This window comes from Arvicola amphibius, chromosome 7, assembly GCF_903992535.2.
Source record: "Arvicola amphibius chromosome 7, mArvAmp1.2, whole genome shotgun sequence".
NCBI lineage: Eukaryota > Metazoa > Chordata > Mammalia > Rodentia > Cricetidae > Arvicola > Arvicola amphibius.
In genome coordinates this window covers 41,724,559-41,741,243 of record NC_052053.1, presented here as the reverse complement: position 1 = coordinate 41,741,243, position 16,685 = coordinate 41,724,559, and the positions used below count along the sequence as shown (strand labels likewise).

General features: G+C 43.8%; 1 protein-coding gene across 1 annotated transcript; it reads right to left on the bottom strand.

The window, feature by feature from the left end:
- Positions 1-3,310, bottom strand: LOC119820026 (interleukin-36 alpha-like). The gene is made up of 6 exons (XM_038338270.1): positions 3,252-3,310; positions 2,893-2,982; positions 2,670-2,783; positions 2,064-2,203; positions 944-1,157; positions 1-43 (listed from the first exon to the last, which is right to left on the bottom strand). The coding sequence occupies exons 2-5, from the start codon at positions 2,927-2,929 to the stop codon at positions 945-947; spliced, it is 504 nt and encodes a 167-aa protein (XP_038194198.1). The 5' UTR covers positions 2,930-2,982; positions 3,252-3,310; the 3' UTR covers positions 1-43; position 944.
- Positions 3,311-16,685: the final 13,375 nt, after the last annotated feature.

Below are 16,685 nucleotides of genomic sequence, written 5' to 3'. Positions count from 1 at the left end.
CGGGATCTGAGAGATCTTGAGAGAGTGCCACAGAGCAATGTGCCTGAAAACCCAGAAGTATGAACACAGATAGTCACCATTCACATTTCTTAGTTTTTGTATTAGCAGCTATAGAGATACACACACGTGTGTGTGTGTGTGTGTGTGTGTGTGTGTGTGTGTGTGTGTATGGTGTTATGATTTAACTCTACAACTATGCAAAGATGCCCAATATATCACTACCATTTCTCCGACAGCCTACGCCAGCATTTAGATCATTACATGAATATATTGGAAGGCATCAATCACCTTTGAGTGAAAAGCCCCAGAAATAGATTCTTTCTTCCTATTCCAGGCTCAGACTTTGCTACCATTGCCCTTTAACCTGCTTCCTATCTCTGAAACTTGGGTATGTCTGTTAGTTTGCTTCTTTGCTGTGCTGATAAAACATTTGCCGAAAACAAGTTGGCAAGGAAATGGTTTATTTCATTTTACATTTCCCGGTACTAGGTAAACCGTCCATCACTGACCAAAGTCATAGCAAGAACATAGGATGGGAACCTGGAGGCTGGAGCTGAAGCAGAGACCACAGAGGAATGCTGGTTCCTCTACGTGGCTTGCTCAGCTTGCTTTCGTATACACCCTAAGATTCCCCACCCCGGTGCAGCACCAACCGCAATGGTGTGGGTCTTTCCTTTATCAATTACTAATCAAGAAAAGCCCTGCAGGCTTGCCAACAAAGCAATGTTGGCATTTTCTCAACTGATTTTCTTTTCTTCGCAGATGAGTCTAGCTTATAGGTTGATGAAAACTAACGAGTGTTAACATGAGCAAACCTGTGTCTCTGTAAAGGACTGACCAGGGTAACAATGCTCATGTAAGGAGGAAGAGCCTCGAGGGCCAGGATGGTAGAGGCAAAGGCAGGGTTCTCTGCTTGGCAGACAACACCCAATACAAGACCGACCTTACTCCACCACAATCATCTCAAAGTCAGTGATGTGGGTTTTCCCCAGTTCTTGGGTCAGAAAGAGCGGACAGCTTCCTTTGGAGCAGACAGCGATGAACCAGCCAGGGAAGGCTGCAGATTCAAATGTTGATGTTGTGCCACTCTTGTTGTGATAGAAGAGGAAAGGTTTTACAGGTTCCTTTTGGCTGTACAGCTCCAATACGTCCCCTTCCTGGTGGATGAGAAGATCCCAGGAAGAAACATCACCATCTGAACTGTTCACTTGTCTCTAACATTAACACCCCCTCTCCACATTAAAGCCTGGAGACTTCTGTTTCTTAAGAGAGTATTCAGAATCATACTCCCAAAATATATGTTAAGAGTATAGTACAAACATTAGGACATGACTGTCAAATTTGTTTGTGTGTAGTTTGGTATTTCTAACGGTTTGAGATAAATTCTCTCTGTGTGTCCTCAATGCTGAGATGAGGCAGGTGTCATGTCTAGCTGCTTTAGCCATCCCAACTGCCCCATTTCCCTTGCACCCACCCTAGCCAGCCTAGCTTAGTTTGTGAGCTCCAGATTTAGTGAGAGACCTGTCTTAAAATATTGGGGGGGGGGATGGTGGCACATGCCTTTAATCCCAGTGCTTGGGAGGCAGAGGCAGGTGGATATCCGTGAGTTTGAGGCCATTCTGGTCTACAGAGTTAGTTACAGAGAAACCCTGTCTCAAAAAACCAGTAACGATGATGATGATGTAGGGAGAGATGAAGGAAGATACCCACTGTCAATCTCTGACCTATACCCACATGTGTACACACATGTACATAGACACTTGTGAACACTTGAACACAGACACATGCACGAGTAACTCTAAAAACCTTCCTCCTTGTTAAAACTTACTTTTGTAAAATAAAGCAAAAAGTTATTTTGGAAAAAGCTACTTCCAAATAGCCCTCCAATTTTGTTTTCTCTTCTTCTTTGATGGTGCATGCACCCTTAAGGGAACAATGAATCGCTGTGAGGATAATCTGTGAATTGCCTTTTAAAAGATTTGAAAGTCAGGGTTTCTGTCAAATGGGAGTGTTATGGGCTAGACGGGCTACTTAGATGCAGATCCTTCTCTTCCTAAACTCACCTTAAGCCGCAGCACCGGCTGCCCGCCTTCCTGTGTGCAGAACAGGCAGCGTTCAGGATCCTTCAGTCCCAGATACATAGGCTGCCCTCTGTTCATCTCAAGAGTCTCCAGATATTGGCATGGGAGTAAGGTGACAGTGACTAGGGATGCAAGGGCAGAAACCAGGGTTTAGTTCATACTTCCAAAGTATCTCTCTACACTAGAGACAAAAAAACAGTGGCTGGAATCTCCTTGCCAACCTTGTGCCACCCGCCCGCCACTCACCACCTGGCTCATACAGCCAGCCCATTTGGGTGACTCTTTCCATTAGAGAAGTCAGCTTCTCATAGACTCAAAGTTTAATCCCATAGATCTTTCTTTGTTTGACTCTTTGAAACGTCACAGAAAAAAAGTCTTCCACCTCAACCTCAACCTTCCTGGAGTCACCTCTCGTTCTCTTGACCCATTCCATAGCTGTGCAAGCCTATGGCTGCCTTCTATTCTAAACTGCCCACTCAGTGCTGCTCCAGGTAAGGCCAGCTAACACATGTGCATTGAAATGAAAGGCTGAGGACAGACCCACAACATTAGCCAGAAGGGCTGCCACAAAGGGCCTGGGCTACTCACCTGGAACTGTTTGCTCTTTCCTAGGGACTACAGTGAGGATATCATTGTGAAGAACCCACACACGGCTACTAAGGTCCTGAATATGTCTTAACCAAGGTGTTTCTCTGCGTAATTCTGTAAAGAAAGTAAAAATGCAGATATGTAAGGACCAAGACACAGAACACTCCCACCCACTCACCCACCCATGCTTCCCAATCTTTTGCTTTTCCATGAAGATCTTTACGTTTTTTATCATTTATTACGATGTCATCCTTATCCATTATGGTGATGAACGGCTATCCTAGCTCCAGTATCACATACGTGCAGACCGACCCTAAGGGAGGAACAGAGTTAGTGCGAAGTCCCAGTTTGACCCCAGGTCTGAGAAGCTAGTGTCCAGCCTAACAACCAGGCAGCCTCTCTAACCCAAGTCTCACCAAGACCCCTCTACATCCTTAGACTCAGCTTATTGTCCAAGCCAAGCAGCTACTCCATAACTCCTGTGCAGGCCTGAGGTTCGGCAGGACAGAGAGCACCAAGGCCAGAGGCAAACAGCGAGAGATCAGAAGTCACTGACTGAAAGTCACGGGATGCATCTCTCACCTGATTATGGAGGAACTGAGGCTGCGCACCACGGAACTACGGCTGCTGTTGCGCTCAGCTTCTCTGACAGGCTCTCCTGGGGCCCGTGCCTTTTTATACATGACATAAAGGAAGGAAATTCTGCCTCATTGGATCTGGGACTGCCTGGCACCCTGGATAATTGCTGGTTCCTTGTGCTGGATGGTTCACTGAGCATTTATCGGAATAAATGTCAGTGGCGGCAAGATTGTGACCTATCAGAGTGCCTCCGGATGCGAGGGCGTGCTAAACCCGTAAGAGCAGAAAGCAGGAAACACAGTTACAGATTCTGACTGACTGAGGAAATACACATCATGGGATTTCCCCAGTGTGGATGACAGGACTAGGTGATGGAAAATGACGTGCTAGAATATTGCTCATTCCACAGGAGCCGGTAGCAAGGGCAAGAGCCAGTAGAAGACCGAGTCCTAAGTCCTATGTAGCTTTTAACCTGGCGCAAGGCACCTTAGGCTGACTGGAGGGGATGCTCTACTTTCTCCCAGCCAACACGTGCTTCTGAAGTGCCACTTCTCCACCAATAAGCACCGATTCCTGGACTGCCTGCCCATCCCTCAGCAGATATGAGTCATTATCTTGTTATAGGATAAGGAAGACTGAAGGAACCTACACACCTCAGGGTGCTCCCTTCTGAACCCCTTTTAGGCTTAGAACACACCCAAGCACCGATTCCTAACACAAAGTGATCCTTTATTAAGCAAGACAGAGAGACAAGATGGCTGAATCTGAGTTGGACTGAAACAGCAGCAACGTTTCTCCAAGCGTGCTTTTTAAAGGGAAAAGGTTGGGGGGGGGGTTTGTGTTAGGATGAGTTGGTAGGCTCTGATTGAATATATGGGTCAGTGTAGCCTAATAGGGAATTCTGATAGCCGGACTTTGGTGGTTAGCTTCAGGAAGGAGTCAGGCATGAGGAAGTAGTCAAATAAGAGAATGGACCTTGACAGCCAGCTTTAGGAATGTGAAATTGCCTAAATAAGGGAATCTAATGGTTTAGCAAGAGAGAAGGAAGTGGGGAGGGGTGGGGAGGCAGGGCCTGATTATGACATATTTTCATGTTTGGGCCTCTTGGAGTCCTTCAAAGCCTAGTTGTCAGATGGTCTGAGACAACAGTACCTATACTAGATCTTTGCAAAAGGAAACGGTGACATTGGTTTTCATGTTTTATCCCATATCTGAGTTCACAGTCTTCCTCCAATAGATCCCAGAAGTGTCACCTTCATACCTCATTGGCTTCCATCTCAGGGACAAATGCTATCAATGAGTTAAGGGATTAGTGGATAAGGTCCCAGCCTCCCTGTTCCCTGAGGGCCCCTAGTTGCTCCCAGTCACAGTTACTTGTAAAGGTAACTAGTATACCCTGCAGTTCCTGGAGCCATCTCCTAATCAGGTTCACTGCTATAAAGGTAACCTCAATTAAGACAGTAGCTCAGTGTTCAAAAGGAAAATACTTGTATTCAAATGATAAGTATTCAAAATAATCAAATGATATGTAGTCAAAATGACAGCATTCCTAATTATGCACACATTTGATTCTAAAGCAGAGGCTGTGGATGGTGTTTTGGCATCATCTGGCATTTCAGAAATACAGAAACTCAGGCTTTACTCCAACCTACAGACTCAAGATCTGAAAGAAAAGAATATTAAAATTGCTACACCACTGGGAGAGGTGGTACACGCTTTTAATTCCAGCACTCATGAGGTGGAGGCAGGTGGATCTCTATGAGTTTGAACTCAACCTGGTCTACATGGTGAGTTCCAGGACTCCAGGACTTTGCCTTCTGTGTTTATAACACACATCCATGCTCAGTAACACAATCAAACCAATACAAAAAGAAAGAGGTGTGTGTGTGTGTGTGTGTGGAGGGGGGGGTTCCAGGCATGTCTGGGGGTAGGGAGGGACCATTTCCCGAGCCCTGAAGCCATTTTTCTCCAATCCCTGAAAACTATGCAAATGGACTTTGTTGGCACCAAACAGGAGGAGGAGAGAGAGAAAGATGAAAAGAAGCCATTTCAGGAGAGCCATGGGCACAGGTACGAGGATATTGGATTATATCAGAGAAATGCCCTTATAACTTCATCAGCATAAGATTTCACAAAATCAAACAGAAAAGTCAAATAGTAAAACTAACAAGTGACAAAATGCATTTCCTTCAAGGGAACCAAACACTGATAGTAATGGGAGTGGGAAGAGAGTAGAATAATAGCCCAATGCTGAATTCAGCTGGACTTTTGGGTATGATGGCTGATTACAGACTGACTCTGGGTGAGGCAGGAAGGAATCATGGTTTGAAATAATAGATGTTATCTCAAAGAAAGAAATAGAGGAGGAGTCTTGGGAATCCAAGAAGGAAGCAAAAGGATTCCTAAAAAAGCAACTCCCCCCTCCCCCCAAAAAAAAAGAACAAAGAGAAGATGGAGAAGCAACCGGAGTACAACCTTAGCCATGAGTTCCATGGCCAGAGAAGGGGAAACAGAAGCAGCTTTCAGAAGGTAAACGATCCTCTCCTTGAGACAAACCACAGTCCTCACAAGCTTCAAGCACAGTTGCAGGTTTTAGTGAGAAGGTGAGACAGCAGTAGAGAGGAAGCCTAGGATTCCTCTAAGAAGTCAAACTATATTACTTAGAGGCCAGCACTCAGGAAGCATCCTGAGAATCTGCTGGTAAAATCTGAACCACCCTAGGGGCCTGATGAGGGAGAACCCACAGGTCTGAGACTCAGGTCTGAGCTAGCTCCTGTGGCAAAAAAGCACCTGCAGGCAGGTGTGCAGAACAAGGAGGACCAGGCACTGGAAGAGGAAGGATGCAAGCAGCTACAGGACTAGCTCAGGCGGGAACTGTATTGGGAGAGACAGCTCATTTTGGGTAGTCAGAAATTGACCTCATCAACTGAAAATAGCTCTAAGAGACTGGAAGCTTTGAGTCCAAAGTCAGTGTATGATCTGATCTGGGAGCCTCCTTTGTTCACTGCCTTAAAGCCTGAGAACACTGAAGTGTAGGCTGTACAGTGTCTTAGAGTTTCTGTTACTGTGGAGAGACACCATGGCCACAGCAACTCTTACAAAGGAAAGGATTTAATTGGGGCCGGCTTACAGTTCAGAGGTAATTTTCTTTCTTTCTTAGAAAACTATTTATTTATGTATGAGTGCTCTGTCTGCATGTACACTTATATGCCAGAAGGGGGATTCAGATCCCATTATAGATGGTTGTGAGTCACCACGCACTTTATGTTCCTGGGCATTGAACCCTGGAAAAAACAGTCAATACTCTTAACTGCTGAGCCATCTTTCCAGCGCCAAGGGGACTTTCTTTTCTGGTCCAATTTATTTGGTGCTCTGTATGCTTCTTGTACATGTACAGGCAATCCTTCTCTAGGTTAGGAAATTTTTCATCTATGATTTTGTTGAAAATACTTTCTGGCCCTTTGACCTGTGTTTCTTCTCCTTCCTATTATTCTTAGATTTGGCTTTTCTATAACCTTCCAGATTTCCTGGATGTTTTGTGTCGTGAATCTTTTTGATTTAACATTTTCTCTACGAATGTACTCATTTCTTCTTTCATATCTTCAATGCCTCAGATCCCCTTTTCCATCTTGCATTCTACTGGTGAAGCTTGTTTCTGTAGTTCTTGTTTAAATACATAAGTTTATTACCAGCATTCCCTCAGTTTGGGTTTTCTTTATAGATCCTATTTATATTTCCAGGTCTTGAACAGCTTCATTCAGTTCCTTCCACTGTTTGCCTGTGTTTTCCTCCATTTCTTTAAGAAATTTATTAGTTTCTTCTTTAAGGACCTCTATAATATTCATAATGGATGTTTTAAGATGTTTTAAGATCTTCTCATGTTTCAGCTATATTTGAATATTCAGGTCTTGCTGTATTGGGTTGCTGGGCTCTCATGCAGACATATCGCAGTGTTATTGATTGTGTTTTTATAGCAGTGTCCAGACATCTGGGGTTAGGAAGATTATAGTTCTAGGTGCTGGTATCTGGTTTTGTTTTCGTTGGGTGGTTGTTTTGTTTCTTGGTATCTGTTTCTGTAAGTGAAGGGAAAGATATTTTGGAAGCCAAAAAATGCCTAAAGTTCTGAAGGGAAAGGTACCCCAACAAAAGTGTTACAATTCTGTTCCTGCAGGGGACAGTTTCCCCAGGAAAGTGTTACAGTTCTTGCTCCAGGAAAGGTTTCGTTAATGCAAGTCTGCTCCAGCAGGTTAGATTTCTCCAGCAAGGTTGTTACAGCTCTGCCTGGGAGAAGTGTTACAGATTGGCTTAGCTTCCCTGGAGTGTAACAATTCTGCTCCAGCAAGGGAAAGTTTCTTCAGCCAAATTGTTACAGCTCTGCTTTGTTCCAGCAGACAAACCTCACTCAAGAGATTTTTGGGAGGGGGAATCCAGGAGAGTGTCTGCCTCTGCCAGGGTGGAAAATGGCAGCCCCAAACTGAGCAGGTACAGGGCTTATATAGGGTTTCTTAAGGGTAGAGCTTTTCAGGGTGAAAATTGTCAAGGTGATGATTGGTAGAATCTCAAGGATAAGCTCAGGGCTTGGTTGGATTTCATGCTCAGGCATTGGCTGCCTTTTGTGCTCAGAGATTGGTTAGATTTCAAGTCCCGAGTTGGTTAGAGGCAGGTTGTGTTTCCTTGGCTCTGGTTTTAGATCCAGGGTATTTTTTGATGGCCCCTTTAACCCTATGTTTCCTCTCTGGATTTTAGGAGAGTGTGGTGGCTCTGTTGGCTGGTAGGAAATTTTCTGTGGACCTTGTAGGTGTGGCTACTGGGAGTTCCAGCTAAAATGTGTTTCTGGGAATTGGGAGCTGGTACTTAGGTATGGAGATAAACCAGGGGGTTAATGGAATTGAGGAAAGCAGAGCGTTCCATCAGAATCTGCTTATTTAGTCTCTTTGTAATAGGGTGGAGAGTGAGGAGAGAGGTCACCCCAGAAGTTCTGTTACAGGACTGGGGATAAGACTGGGGGATTGGATCTGATGGAAGAACAGAAGGAGAAGGGAAGATCTATAGTCTGCCTACCAATGTTCCAGGCAGGGGTGCTCTGTGGGTTAGCAAGGAATGACTGTTGAATTTGAGGGATGGGATAAAACTTGCTGTTTTATCCCAGATGGGGTTGGGGGCACCCTGCTGCGGATGGTTTGCTGTAGAGTTGGGGATTCAACTGGAGCATTGGATCTGGGGGACCAGAGGGAGAGGTGAAGATCTGCCCAATGATAAGTTTTTAAATTAAATATTAAAAAATGTTTGAAGACAAGTACACCTTAAGGCAGCTCATGACCATCAAGTCAGCACTGCAGAAGATACCTAAGGTATAGAAGAGGAAGAAAAATAGCTTAAATTATGAGAGCACAGAAAAGAATAAATTTCCCGAGAGGAATGGCTGAACAAACAAAATCTTAAAAATGAATCTGTTTTGTCAGACGTAGTAAATTAGTAAGTCCTTGATATTAATAGGGAATAAAGTAATGAACAAATAATAGTCCAACCCCAAACAAATTGACTTACATAAATTAGTGAATATATCTCAATAGTAATGTTAAATGCAGATGACCTCAACTTACCAATAAAAATCAATGTAAACCGTCCCGCTTGATTAAAAATCTATATCCAAATATCTGTTACTGGCAACAGACACACCCCAAAGTGTGTCTGTTAAAATCAAAGATAGAAAGCTAGAAAATGAACAAACTGGAGTAGTTATTCTAATATTTGATACAGTAGATTTCAAACCAAAGTTAATAGAGGAGATATTATTAAAAGAAACACTTCATAAAAATAAAACCATAAAAAGATATGATGTATCAAGCATTAAAATTTTCAATTTTATAAAAACAAATACTTAAAAGACATAAAAGATTCTGATACAGCAATAGGGGTGATTTCAACACGTTCCTCTCATCCAAACTAAAAACCAGTAAGGAATTGCCAGAGTTAAAGTATACCATAGAGCAAATAGACTTCACGGGTATCTATGGAACATTCCACCCAACAGAAAGAGAACGTTGGAATCTTTCCTAATCTAGATTCCATTCTAACCAGCAAATTAATTTTTAATAAATACAGAAAAATCATAGTCATCCCCTGTATCTTTTCAGGTCACAGTTCAATACAACCGGAAGTTAATAGACAGAAGAACTGTACAAGCAAATGAAGGCTAAACATTTCACTTTTGAGTGATAAGCGAGTCATTGAAGAAATAAGAGAGGAAATTTAGAAGTTTTCAGACTATCTCAATAATAATAATCAAGGGAGGATGAGATATTATCCTTCAGGTTATTAAATAGGAAAGAAATGTCCCTCACTGCCCACTCTTGACTGCTCTCTCCTAGGCTTAAGTATTTCTCCCATTGAGTCTCTTGGCATCTTCTCTGCTAAACATCCTGGCTCACACGAATGAATCCCTGGAATGTGTGACTGTAGTTGAGTGCATACTCTATGATCTCATCTCCACAAAAATTAAAACATATAAAGCTACACAGTAAATATTCTTGGGGTAGTCATATATACAGTAATATTATAATGAAATCCAAAGGAATGGTGATCACCAAATTTAGGATGACATTTAGAGAAGCAGGGAGGTGGGGAAGGAGGTGGGGAAGAAGATTGTGAAGTGAGGAATCCCAAGGTCTGTTTCTTCAACTAGGTGATGAGACCTTGGGAATATTTGCTGTAACTAAAACCTCCACACTCATTCAACATTTATTTTGAACCATATGGGCAAAAAGTGGGTTCTGAAGAGATTTCCTGAGTGTTCTAGAAATAATAGAAACACAACAACAATAACAATCATTTATTGTTTGCCACAGTCTTTTTCCTTCATTAAAATCTTGTAACAGCTTTGTTAAAAAGCCATGGATAAACCAAAATAAAATAAAATGTCATTTAAAAGGTAGATCACTATATCAGATAGTGTAAATACAATAGCCCTGTCTCATACAGTCTCATACAATCTTATTAATCCTTTTCTTCTCCCAGATAATATTCTTGCTGGAATAAAGAATTGCCTTGCTTTATCTTTTTTCCAGTTTTATTGACTCTCTGTGGGTTTCACATCACGCATTCCCATCCCACTTATCTTCCCATCCCCCTGCACCTGCCCTCTGCCCTTGCAACCTCCCCACAAGTCATTGGTCTGGCTCGAGGCCTCTGGTTTCTGCTTCATCACTGATAATGGGCTCCTGCTGTAGTTCTATGGGGGGGGGCCTTGAGTACCAGCTTCAGTATCCACTCAGGGCTCAGAATAGGACATCTATGGCAAGTGAGGGCAAAAAAAAAATGGACTCAAGCACATTACCTCTGCATGTTCTTTATTTTTTGGGCAAGGAGGGAAACGTGAAGGAAGGGACGTGGAGAAGAATAAGGGGTGATCGCTACGAGGTTTCTAGCTTTTAGAGACGTAGTTGGAAAATTCCATAGGCAAGGGCAGTATTTTGGTATGTATATCAAAATCACAAAAATGGCAGGTAGAACCTGACAAAGTAGTACTCTGGAACACACCACCCAGGAAAGTGCCAGTAACCAAGGGAAAATATGTGACATTTCAAACCAGTAGATACGATTACTAAACATCCCCGAATCCTGGATTTATCCATTCTCCTCATCCAGTCTCTTCGGTGATAACCAGCTTTGGGGACCCCCAGATTTGTTTGGTAGCAAAGGTGAGGCATGCTATCGTCCTGCTCAGTGCCTGTCTTCTATAGAAATTCCTATGTGGTCTGTTAGCAGGTAATCCCGTGGCAATGACTCTATGTAAATTTGACTGTTAGGACAAAGAGTGAATGTTATTTGCTCTAAGGTCTCATGGTGTGGGGGAATGGAGCAAGGTCATTCCATTGGCTGTGCAGAAGTTACACTGCTAAGGTGTTTTGGGAATGAATCCCATTTTGGAGGGAGAATCATGACCTCACAAGGTCTTTATAGATATGACAGTGACTTTTTCAAAAGACAAGTGTTCTCGCTGCTCTGCAAAATGGGGTGCTTCATAAGTCGTATACTTGTGGGTTTGCCTTTATGAATCTGTCAGCTGTACGTTTACTGGATAGTCTTGCAGGCTCCAACAGAGTTCCTCTTGAATACCCTATTGTCCTGTGTCATGGAGATCCTGGCATTTTTGGATCTGTAGGTTCACCCCTATATATATATATATATATATATATATGAACTCCGATAGTTCATAGATCCTGCTTCTGGGCCTGGGTGGTACTTAGATTGGTCAGCTTGCCAGCTTTCCCTCATGATCACTACCCAGGCGAGCTCTCCAGCGCTGCCTTTTCTAGTTCACCCAATGCAGCCTGCAGTGAGGAGCGGGGCCAGTTCTGCTCTCAGGGCCCCAGATCCAGGTCCCCCTCTCTCATATCGCTAGGGCCAGCTCTACTATTTTGCCCCAGTAAGGTTCAGGGTCCTCTCCCAGTTACTGCACAGGACATGAAATGGGGTTGGGTTTGCTCCTGCTCTCATGCTCTCAGAGTTGGTTCACCTGAGCTTTAGTGTGCTGCCCAGGTGGGGGTGCAGGGCCCTCTCACCTTCACGCTCAGCTGGTGAGGGGAAGGGCTAGTTCTCTTACTCTTGTGACCCCAGGGCCAGCTCTCTCACCTACCACAGTAGCAAGAGGTAGAGGAGGGAGACCATCTTTCCTTCATCCCTGACATGGCATGGCAGGTAGGGGGAGGGGAGGGTCTGCTTTGTTGCTGGCTCACTTGCATTCCTGACATCGGGGTCAGTTCTAGTGTTTTTCCCAGGGCTTCTTTAACCTCTCTGTTTCTCTGCTTCTGCCTCTGTCGGTCTGTCTACTTGTCTGTTTTTCTCTCTTTCCTCTCTTTTTCCCCCTCACATTTTCTTTCTCTCTCCACCTGGGTCTGGCCTCATACTCATTATCCTCCTGCCTCAACTTTCTGAGCGCCAAGATTCCAGGCATATACTACCACATAGAAATTTTCTTACTTTTATATAGGGTTCATTATTTCCCCCACAAATTTTCCCACCATCAAAATCTTTCTAATTCATTTAAACATACTGGGCTCACTGTTTACATGACTGGATTATTTCTGCTGGGCCTAGAACAGCTCTGCTCTGCCTGGTTATCTTCTGGGGTCTTCCTTTACCAATACCAGGCAGGCTCACCTTCCTGTTCTCTGCTGAAGACACCCTACTTTAAGGAGGCCATATTTTTCTATTGTTTGGGGAGACATTTCTTTAGCAGTTTTTTTTTTTTTGGTTTTTCGAGACAGGGTTTCTCTGTGGCTTTGGAGCCTGTCCTGGAACTAGCTCTTGTAGACCAGGCTGGTCTCGAACTCACAGAGATCCGCCTGCCTCTGCCTCCCGTAGTGCTGGGATTAAAGGCGTGCGCCACCACCGCCTGGCTAGCAGTTTTTTTTAAAAGCAAAATATATGGAAACAAATCATTTTAAAACTTTTAAACTTTATTTAGTGTGTGTGTGTGTGTGTGTGTGTGTGTGAGAGAGAGAGAGAGAGAGAGAGAGAGAGAGAGAGAACACATATGTGTGCTATGGCACTTGTGTGAAGGTCAGAGGACAACTTTCCTGATTCAGTCTTTACTTCCGCTGTCTTACTGTGGGTTCCAGAGGAGGAACTTGGGTCAGCAAGCATTTTTTACCTGCAGTGTCATCTTGCCAGCTCTAAAAGTAAACTTCCTTGAATGGACTCATTCTACTTTTATTCTTAATCAATAAAGTATGTGTGTAAGAACTTCTGCCATGGAAATAACTTTCCTCTACGAAGTGTTGCTCCAGTGGCCTCTGGTGCTCTTGGTTTCAGTGAGGAGTGCAAAGCTATTGTGGTTTTTCCATACTTTGAATGGGTCTGGTTTTTATTCTCTAGCAGTTTTTAAGAAATTACCACTGCATCCCCATTCCCCAAAGCATCGATGCTGATTTCTGTCATCAAAATTGGTTTCACCTGTTCTTCAACTTCTTATAAAGGAACCCATACATTTTATCCATCCTGTGCTTATCATTCTAGGGCGTTTATGTCATTCATCTAATATCAGCAACTTCCCTTTACTGGGTAATATTGAATTCATTGTGTGTAGCACTGGTTGATAGGAATTTGGGTTCTTTCTATGCTTAAAGTATTATGAAATTTGATTCTGAGCATTTTTTATGCAAGTCCCTTTGCACAGCTCAATTTTAAATCACTCAAGAGGCAAAGGCTTCAGGGGGAAAATGTCAATATCAGCAGGAAACACACACATTTTAAGATAACTTGATTCATACAGAAGCACACATATAGTCCTAACTATGATTAATCTGAATATATCTACTAGAAAATTATACTGAGAGGATCCAGGGAAGCGTTAGTCAACCAGCAGTCCCTAGGGAACATGTTGCAATGTGTAGGACGTTTTAATTTACTAGGTGTGGGGCTTGTGAAGGTCTAGCACATGCCCCTGGCAATTCTGACGCTCTTTCAACTCTGAGAAATGCAGTGAAATAAGTACATGTCAGCTCTTGTGTCTTTACATAATCGTATTTGGGTGGCCAGAGGGACTGCATTTGGGTGAGTCATCTGCCTATACCCTGTGAGGTAAGGCCAGCTTCAAGGATGGGAGGGAGGTGCCCCCCCCTCCCGAGCTTGCCAGTGTTTGGCAACAAGTTTCTGCTGAGATTGAAACATTCTATCCCTCCAGGGAAGCTCCTTAAGCTGGAAAGTAAACTACGCAAAATAGCTTCAGGAAATTCCTGAAACTTACCAGATTCACTAGGTCCCTCCCCGTCAGAGTAAACAATAAAAGCTGAGAGTTCTCAGAGGAGCTAAGGTGCAGAGAAGATTGAGACCAGACGGTATGCCAGAAAGAACAGAAACCAGCAGAGCTGGCTGGAAGAGACTCAGACCAACTGAGGCACCTGGCAAGGACACTCTTCAGCCTGTTGAGTAGTCTGCAGGCTGTGCAGTGTGCTCCAAGTTTCCTAGCCTTTGTGCATTGTCACCTATGCTGGGGTTTTGGTGACACAGTTGTCTTTGAGTCGGTTCTGCTCCTGTAAGTAACCCCTCACCTATATTCCTGTATGTAATCCTAATAAAACTCATTGATTTACCAAGCTGGTCTTTGGTGGTATCTGTAATTTGGTCTGTCATGTCATGGGATCCCTCTTTTGTGTAAGTAGAAATGTGTGTTGGGTCTTCCCAAGGAGAAATTTTGTCACGTACATCATGACATCATGAAATGATTAAGGTAACACCATCCTATCTCAATAATATTTTGTGCCTGCCTGGTCACTTTTCAGCCTTCTACCCCAACAGCCACATTCTCCTTGGCAAAACTTCTGGGACACTCCATGACCTTGACCATGGTCCAAACACACTGTGTAGTGTCTGGAAAATATTGCTGAGCCTTGTAAAGAAATCAGCTGTTACTAGGCAACTCCCAAACCTCCCAGACTGATCTAACACAGCCCCCTAGCACTGATATAATTATGGTTTTATCTTTTAAAATGCTGTACCCTTGAACTTGGGCAAGAGACTTTCCAAAGATGTGAGTTCATTCTTAGTCTGGCTATTAATAAAGAACTCAAAACTTTTAATTGACTTGATTAGTGTAGTTGTCACTACCCATTTAAATATTGTTCAGGGTCATTTATATTGATTTCTTTTCCTTTTTGGGGTGGTGGGGTGGGGTAGGAAAGCACTTTATTAGCCTTGCCCATGGGAGCCCTGCTTGCTCTTGGTACAGGTTATGGAGTACCCCCACTGCCCTCCTGGTCGTCTTCCATGTCGAGACACAGCATGCCTCAGATCTGGCACTGCAGAGCCCGGCCCAGCAGGGGTAGGGCCTCCTCCTCTTCTTCTGGAGGTGGCAGAGGTGGTCGTGTTGCAGTGTCCAAGGCAGGCTCCAGGGGCACCAGGGGCTGTGCTGTCATGCTCTCTGAGAGCCCTGTCGCTTTTGCCTGGTGCTCTCTCATCCAGAGCGCCACCTTCCACCTCCTCTTGTTCCTGCTCCTTCTTCCTCTGGGCCTGTTGGTGAAAGGATTCTCACCCTTCAGCTAACACTCCAGTTTCTTCTTACACATGGTTTCATAATGGCTCAACTCCAGCAGACAGAAATTTGAAGTCCCCAAATCAAGAATGTCATTATTTTCAGTTATAGTACTCAATGTTAGTGCCGTTCTCTGCATTTCTTATCCACTCCACATTTCTTCCTGTCCTCATTCATAAAATAAAAATGCAGGAGAAAATGATGCCACTTCAAAATTTATCCATGGACTGGAGAGATGGATCAGTGGTTGAGAGTATGCATAGCTCTTGCAGAGGACCTGAGTTAGGTCCCCAGTATCCATATCCGACATCTCACAACCTCCTCCAATGTCCAGTTCTAGGGAATTCAACCGCCTCATCTGGCCTTCAATAGTACCTGAATTCACGAACACACACACACACACACACACACACACACACACACACACACACACACACACTTAAAAATAATAAAGTAAATTATCCAAATCCTAAAAACAGGCAAAAAGATCATCCTGGGCCACTGTGTAACAGGCTCTCCTAGTTTCACTGTTGGAAGGTACAACTCCCTGTGACTCAGCGCTTACTTCCATTGCTCCCATGTGTACCTCGGTGCATGGAAGCAAGCTGAAGGGGGAAAAAGAACTGAAAAAGAGGAGGAACCTTAGGGAGGCAGGACTAGGGTGGGATACTAATGCTTTAACCACAGATGTGCATTGTAATGGAAGGAATATTAAAGCCCTTATGAAAGTCTAAAGTAATAAGAGTTAATGTTTTATTGACATGCACTGTTACTCATACACATTGTTCTCGGTGCTCATCTCTACCGGGATGATTCAGGAAAGGGTTGCTCAAGCTGAGTTACTTGATCTCTTTATGAGTCACCAGGCAGCATCCTTGCTCTTCATGGAGCAACCACCGTACCCCAACATAGTTGGCATAGCCCTAAACATGTTTGTAAGACTACTCATTTACCCAGGAATCTAATCCCTTTGCCGGTGTGTCCAGCTTCACACAGCAGTCGGCCGCTAAAGGATCAAAGCAATTGGCTGTCACAGTGAATGTTATTGAGAAGCCTCTGCTACTCAAATACAAGGATTTGATATTTCAAGTGTGTAAAACCTGGTATGAATTAGGTCGATAGCTTGGACACAAGGATGTCACCACTCATAGGCCATTCCAGGTTTTATACACTGGGGCACAGCACCCTATTTCTCAGGCATGATGCCTTGGGGGCTTGGACCACTGCAGCCTTAGAGGACTCCCATCCCACCTATTTTGGAATACACATCTTGCTTTATTGCTTCTTTGTCTATGAAGTGAGATAATGCTGGTCCTGCTCACCTCTCAGTATGAAAACAGCACAGATCAAATAAAAGTTTTAAGACAAAGACTCCCACCCAACCCTCTCCCTCTATGCTGAGT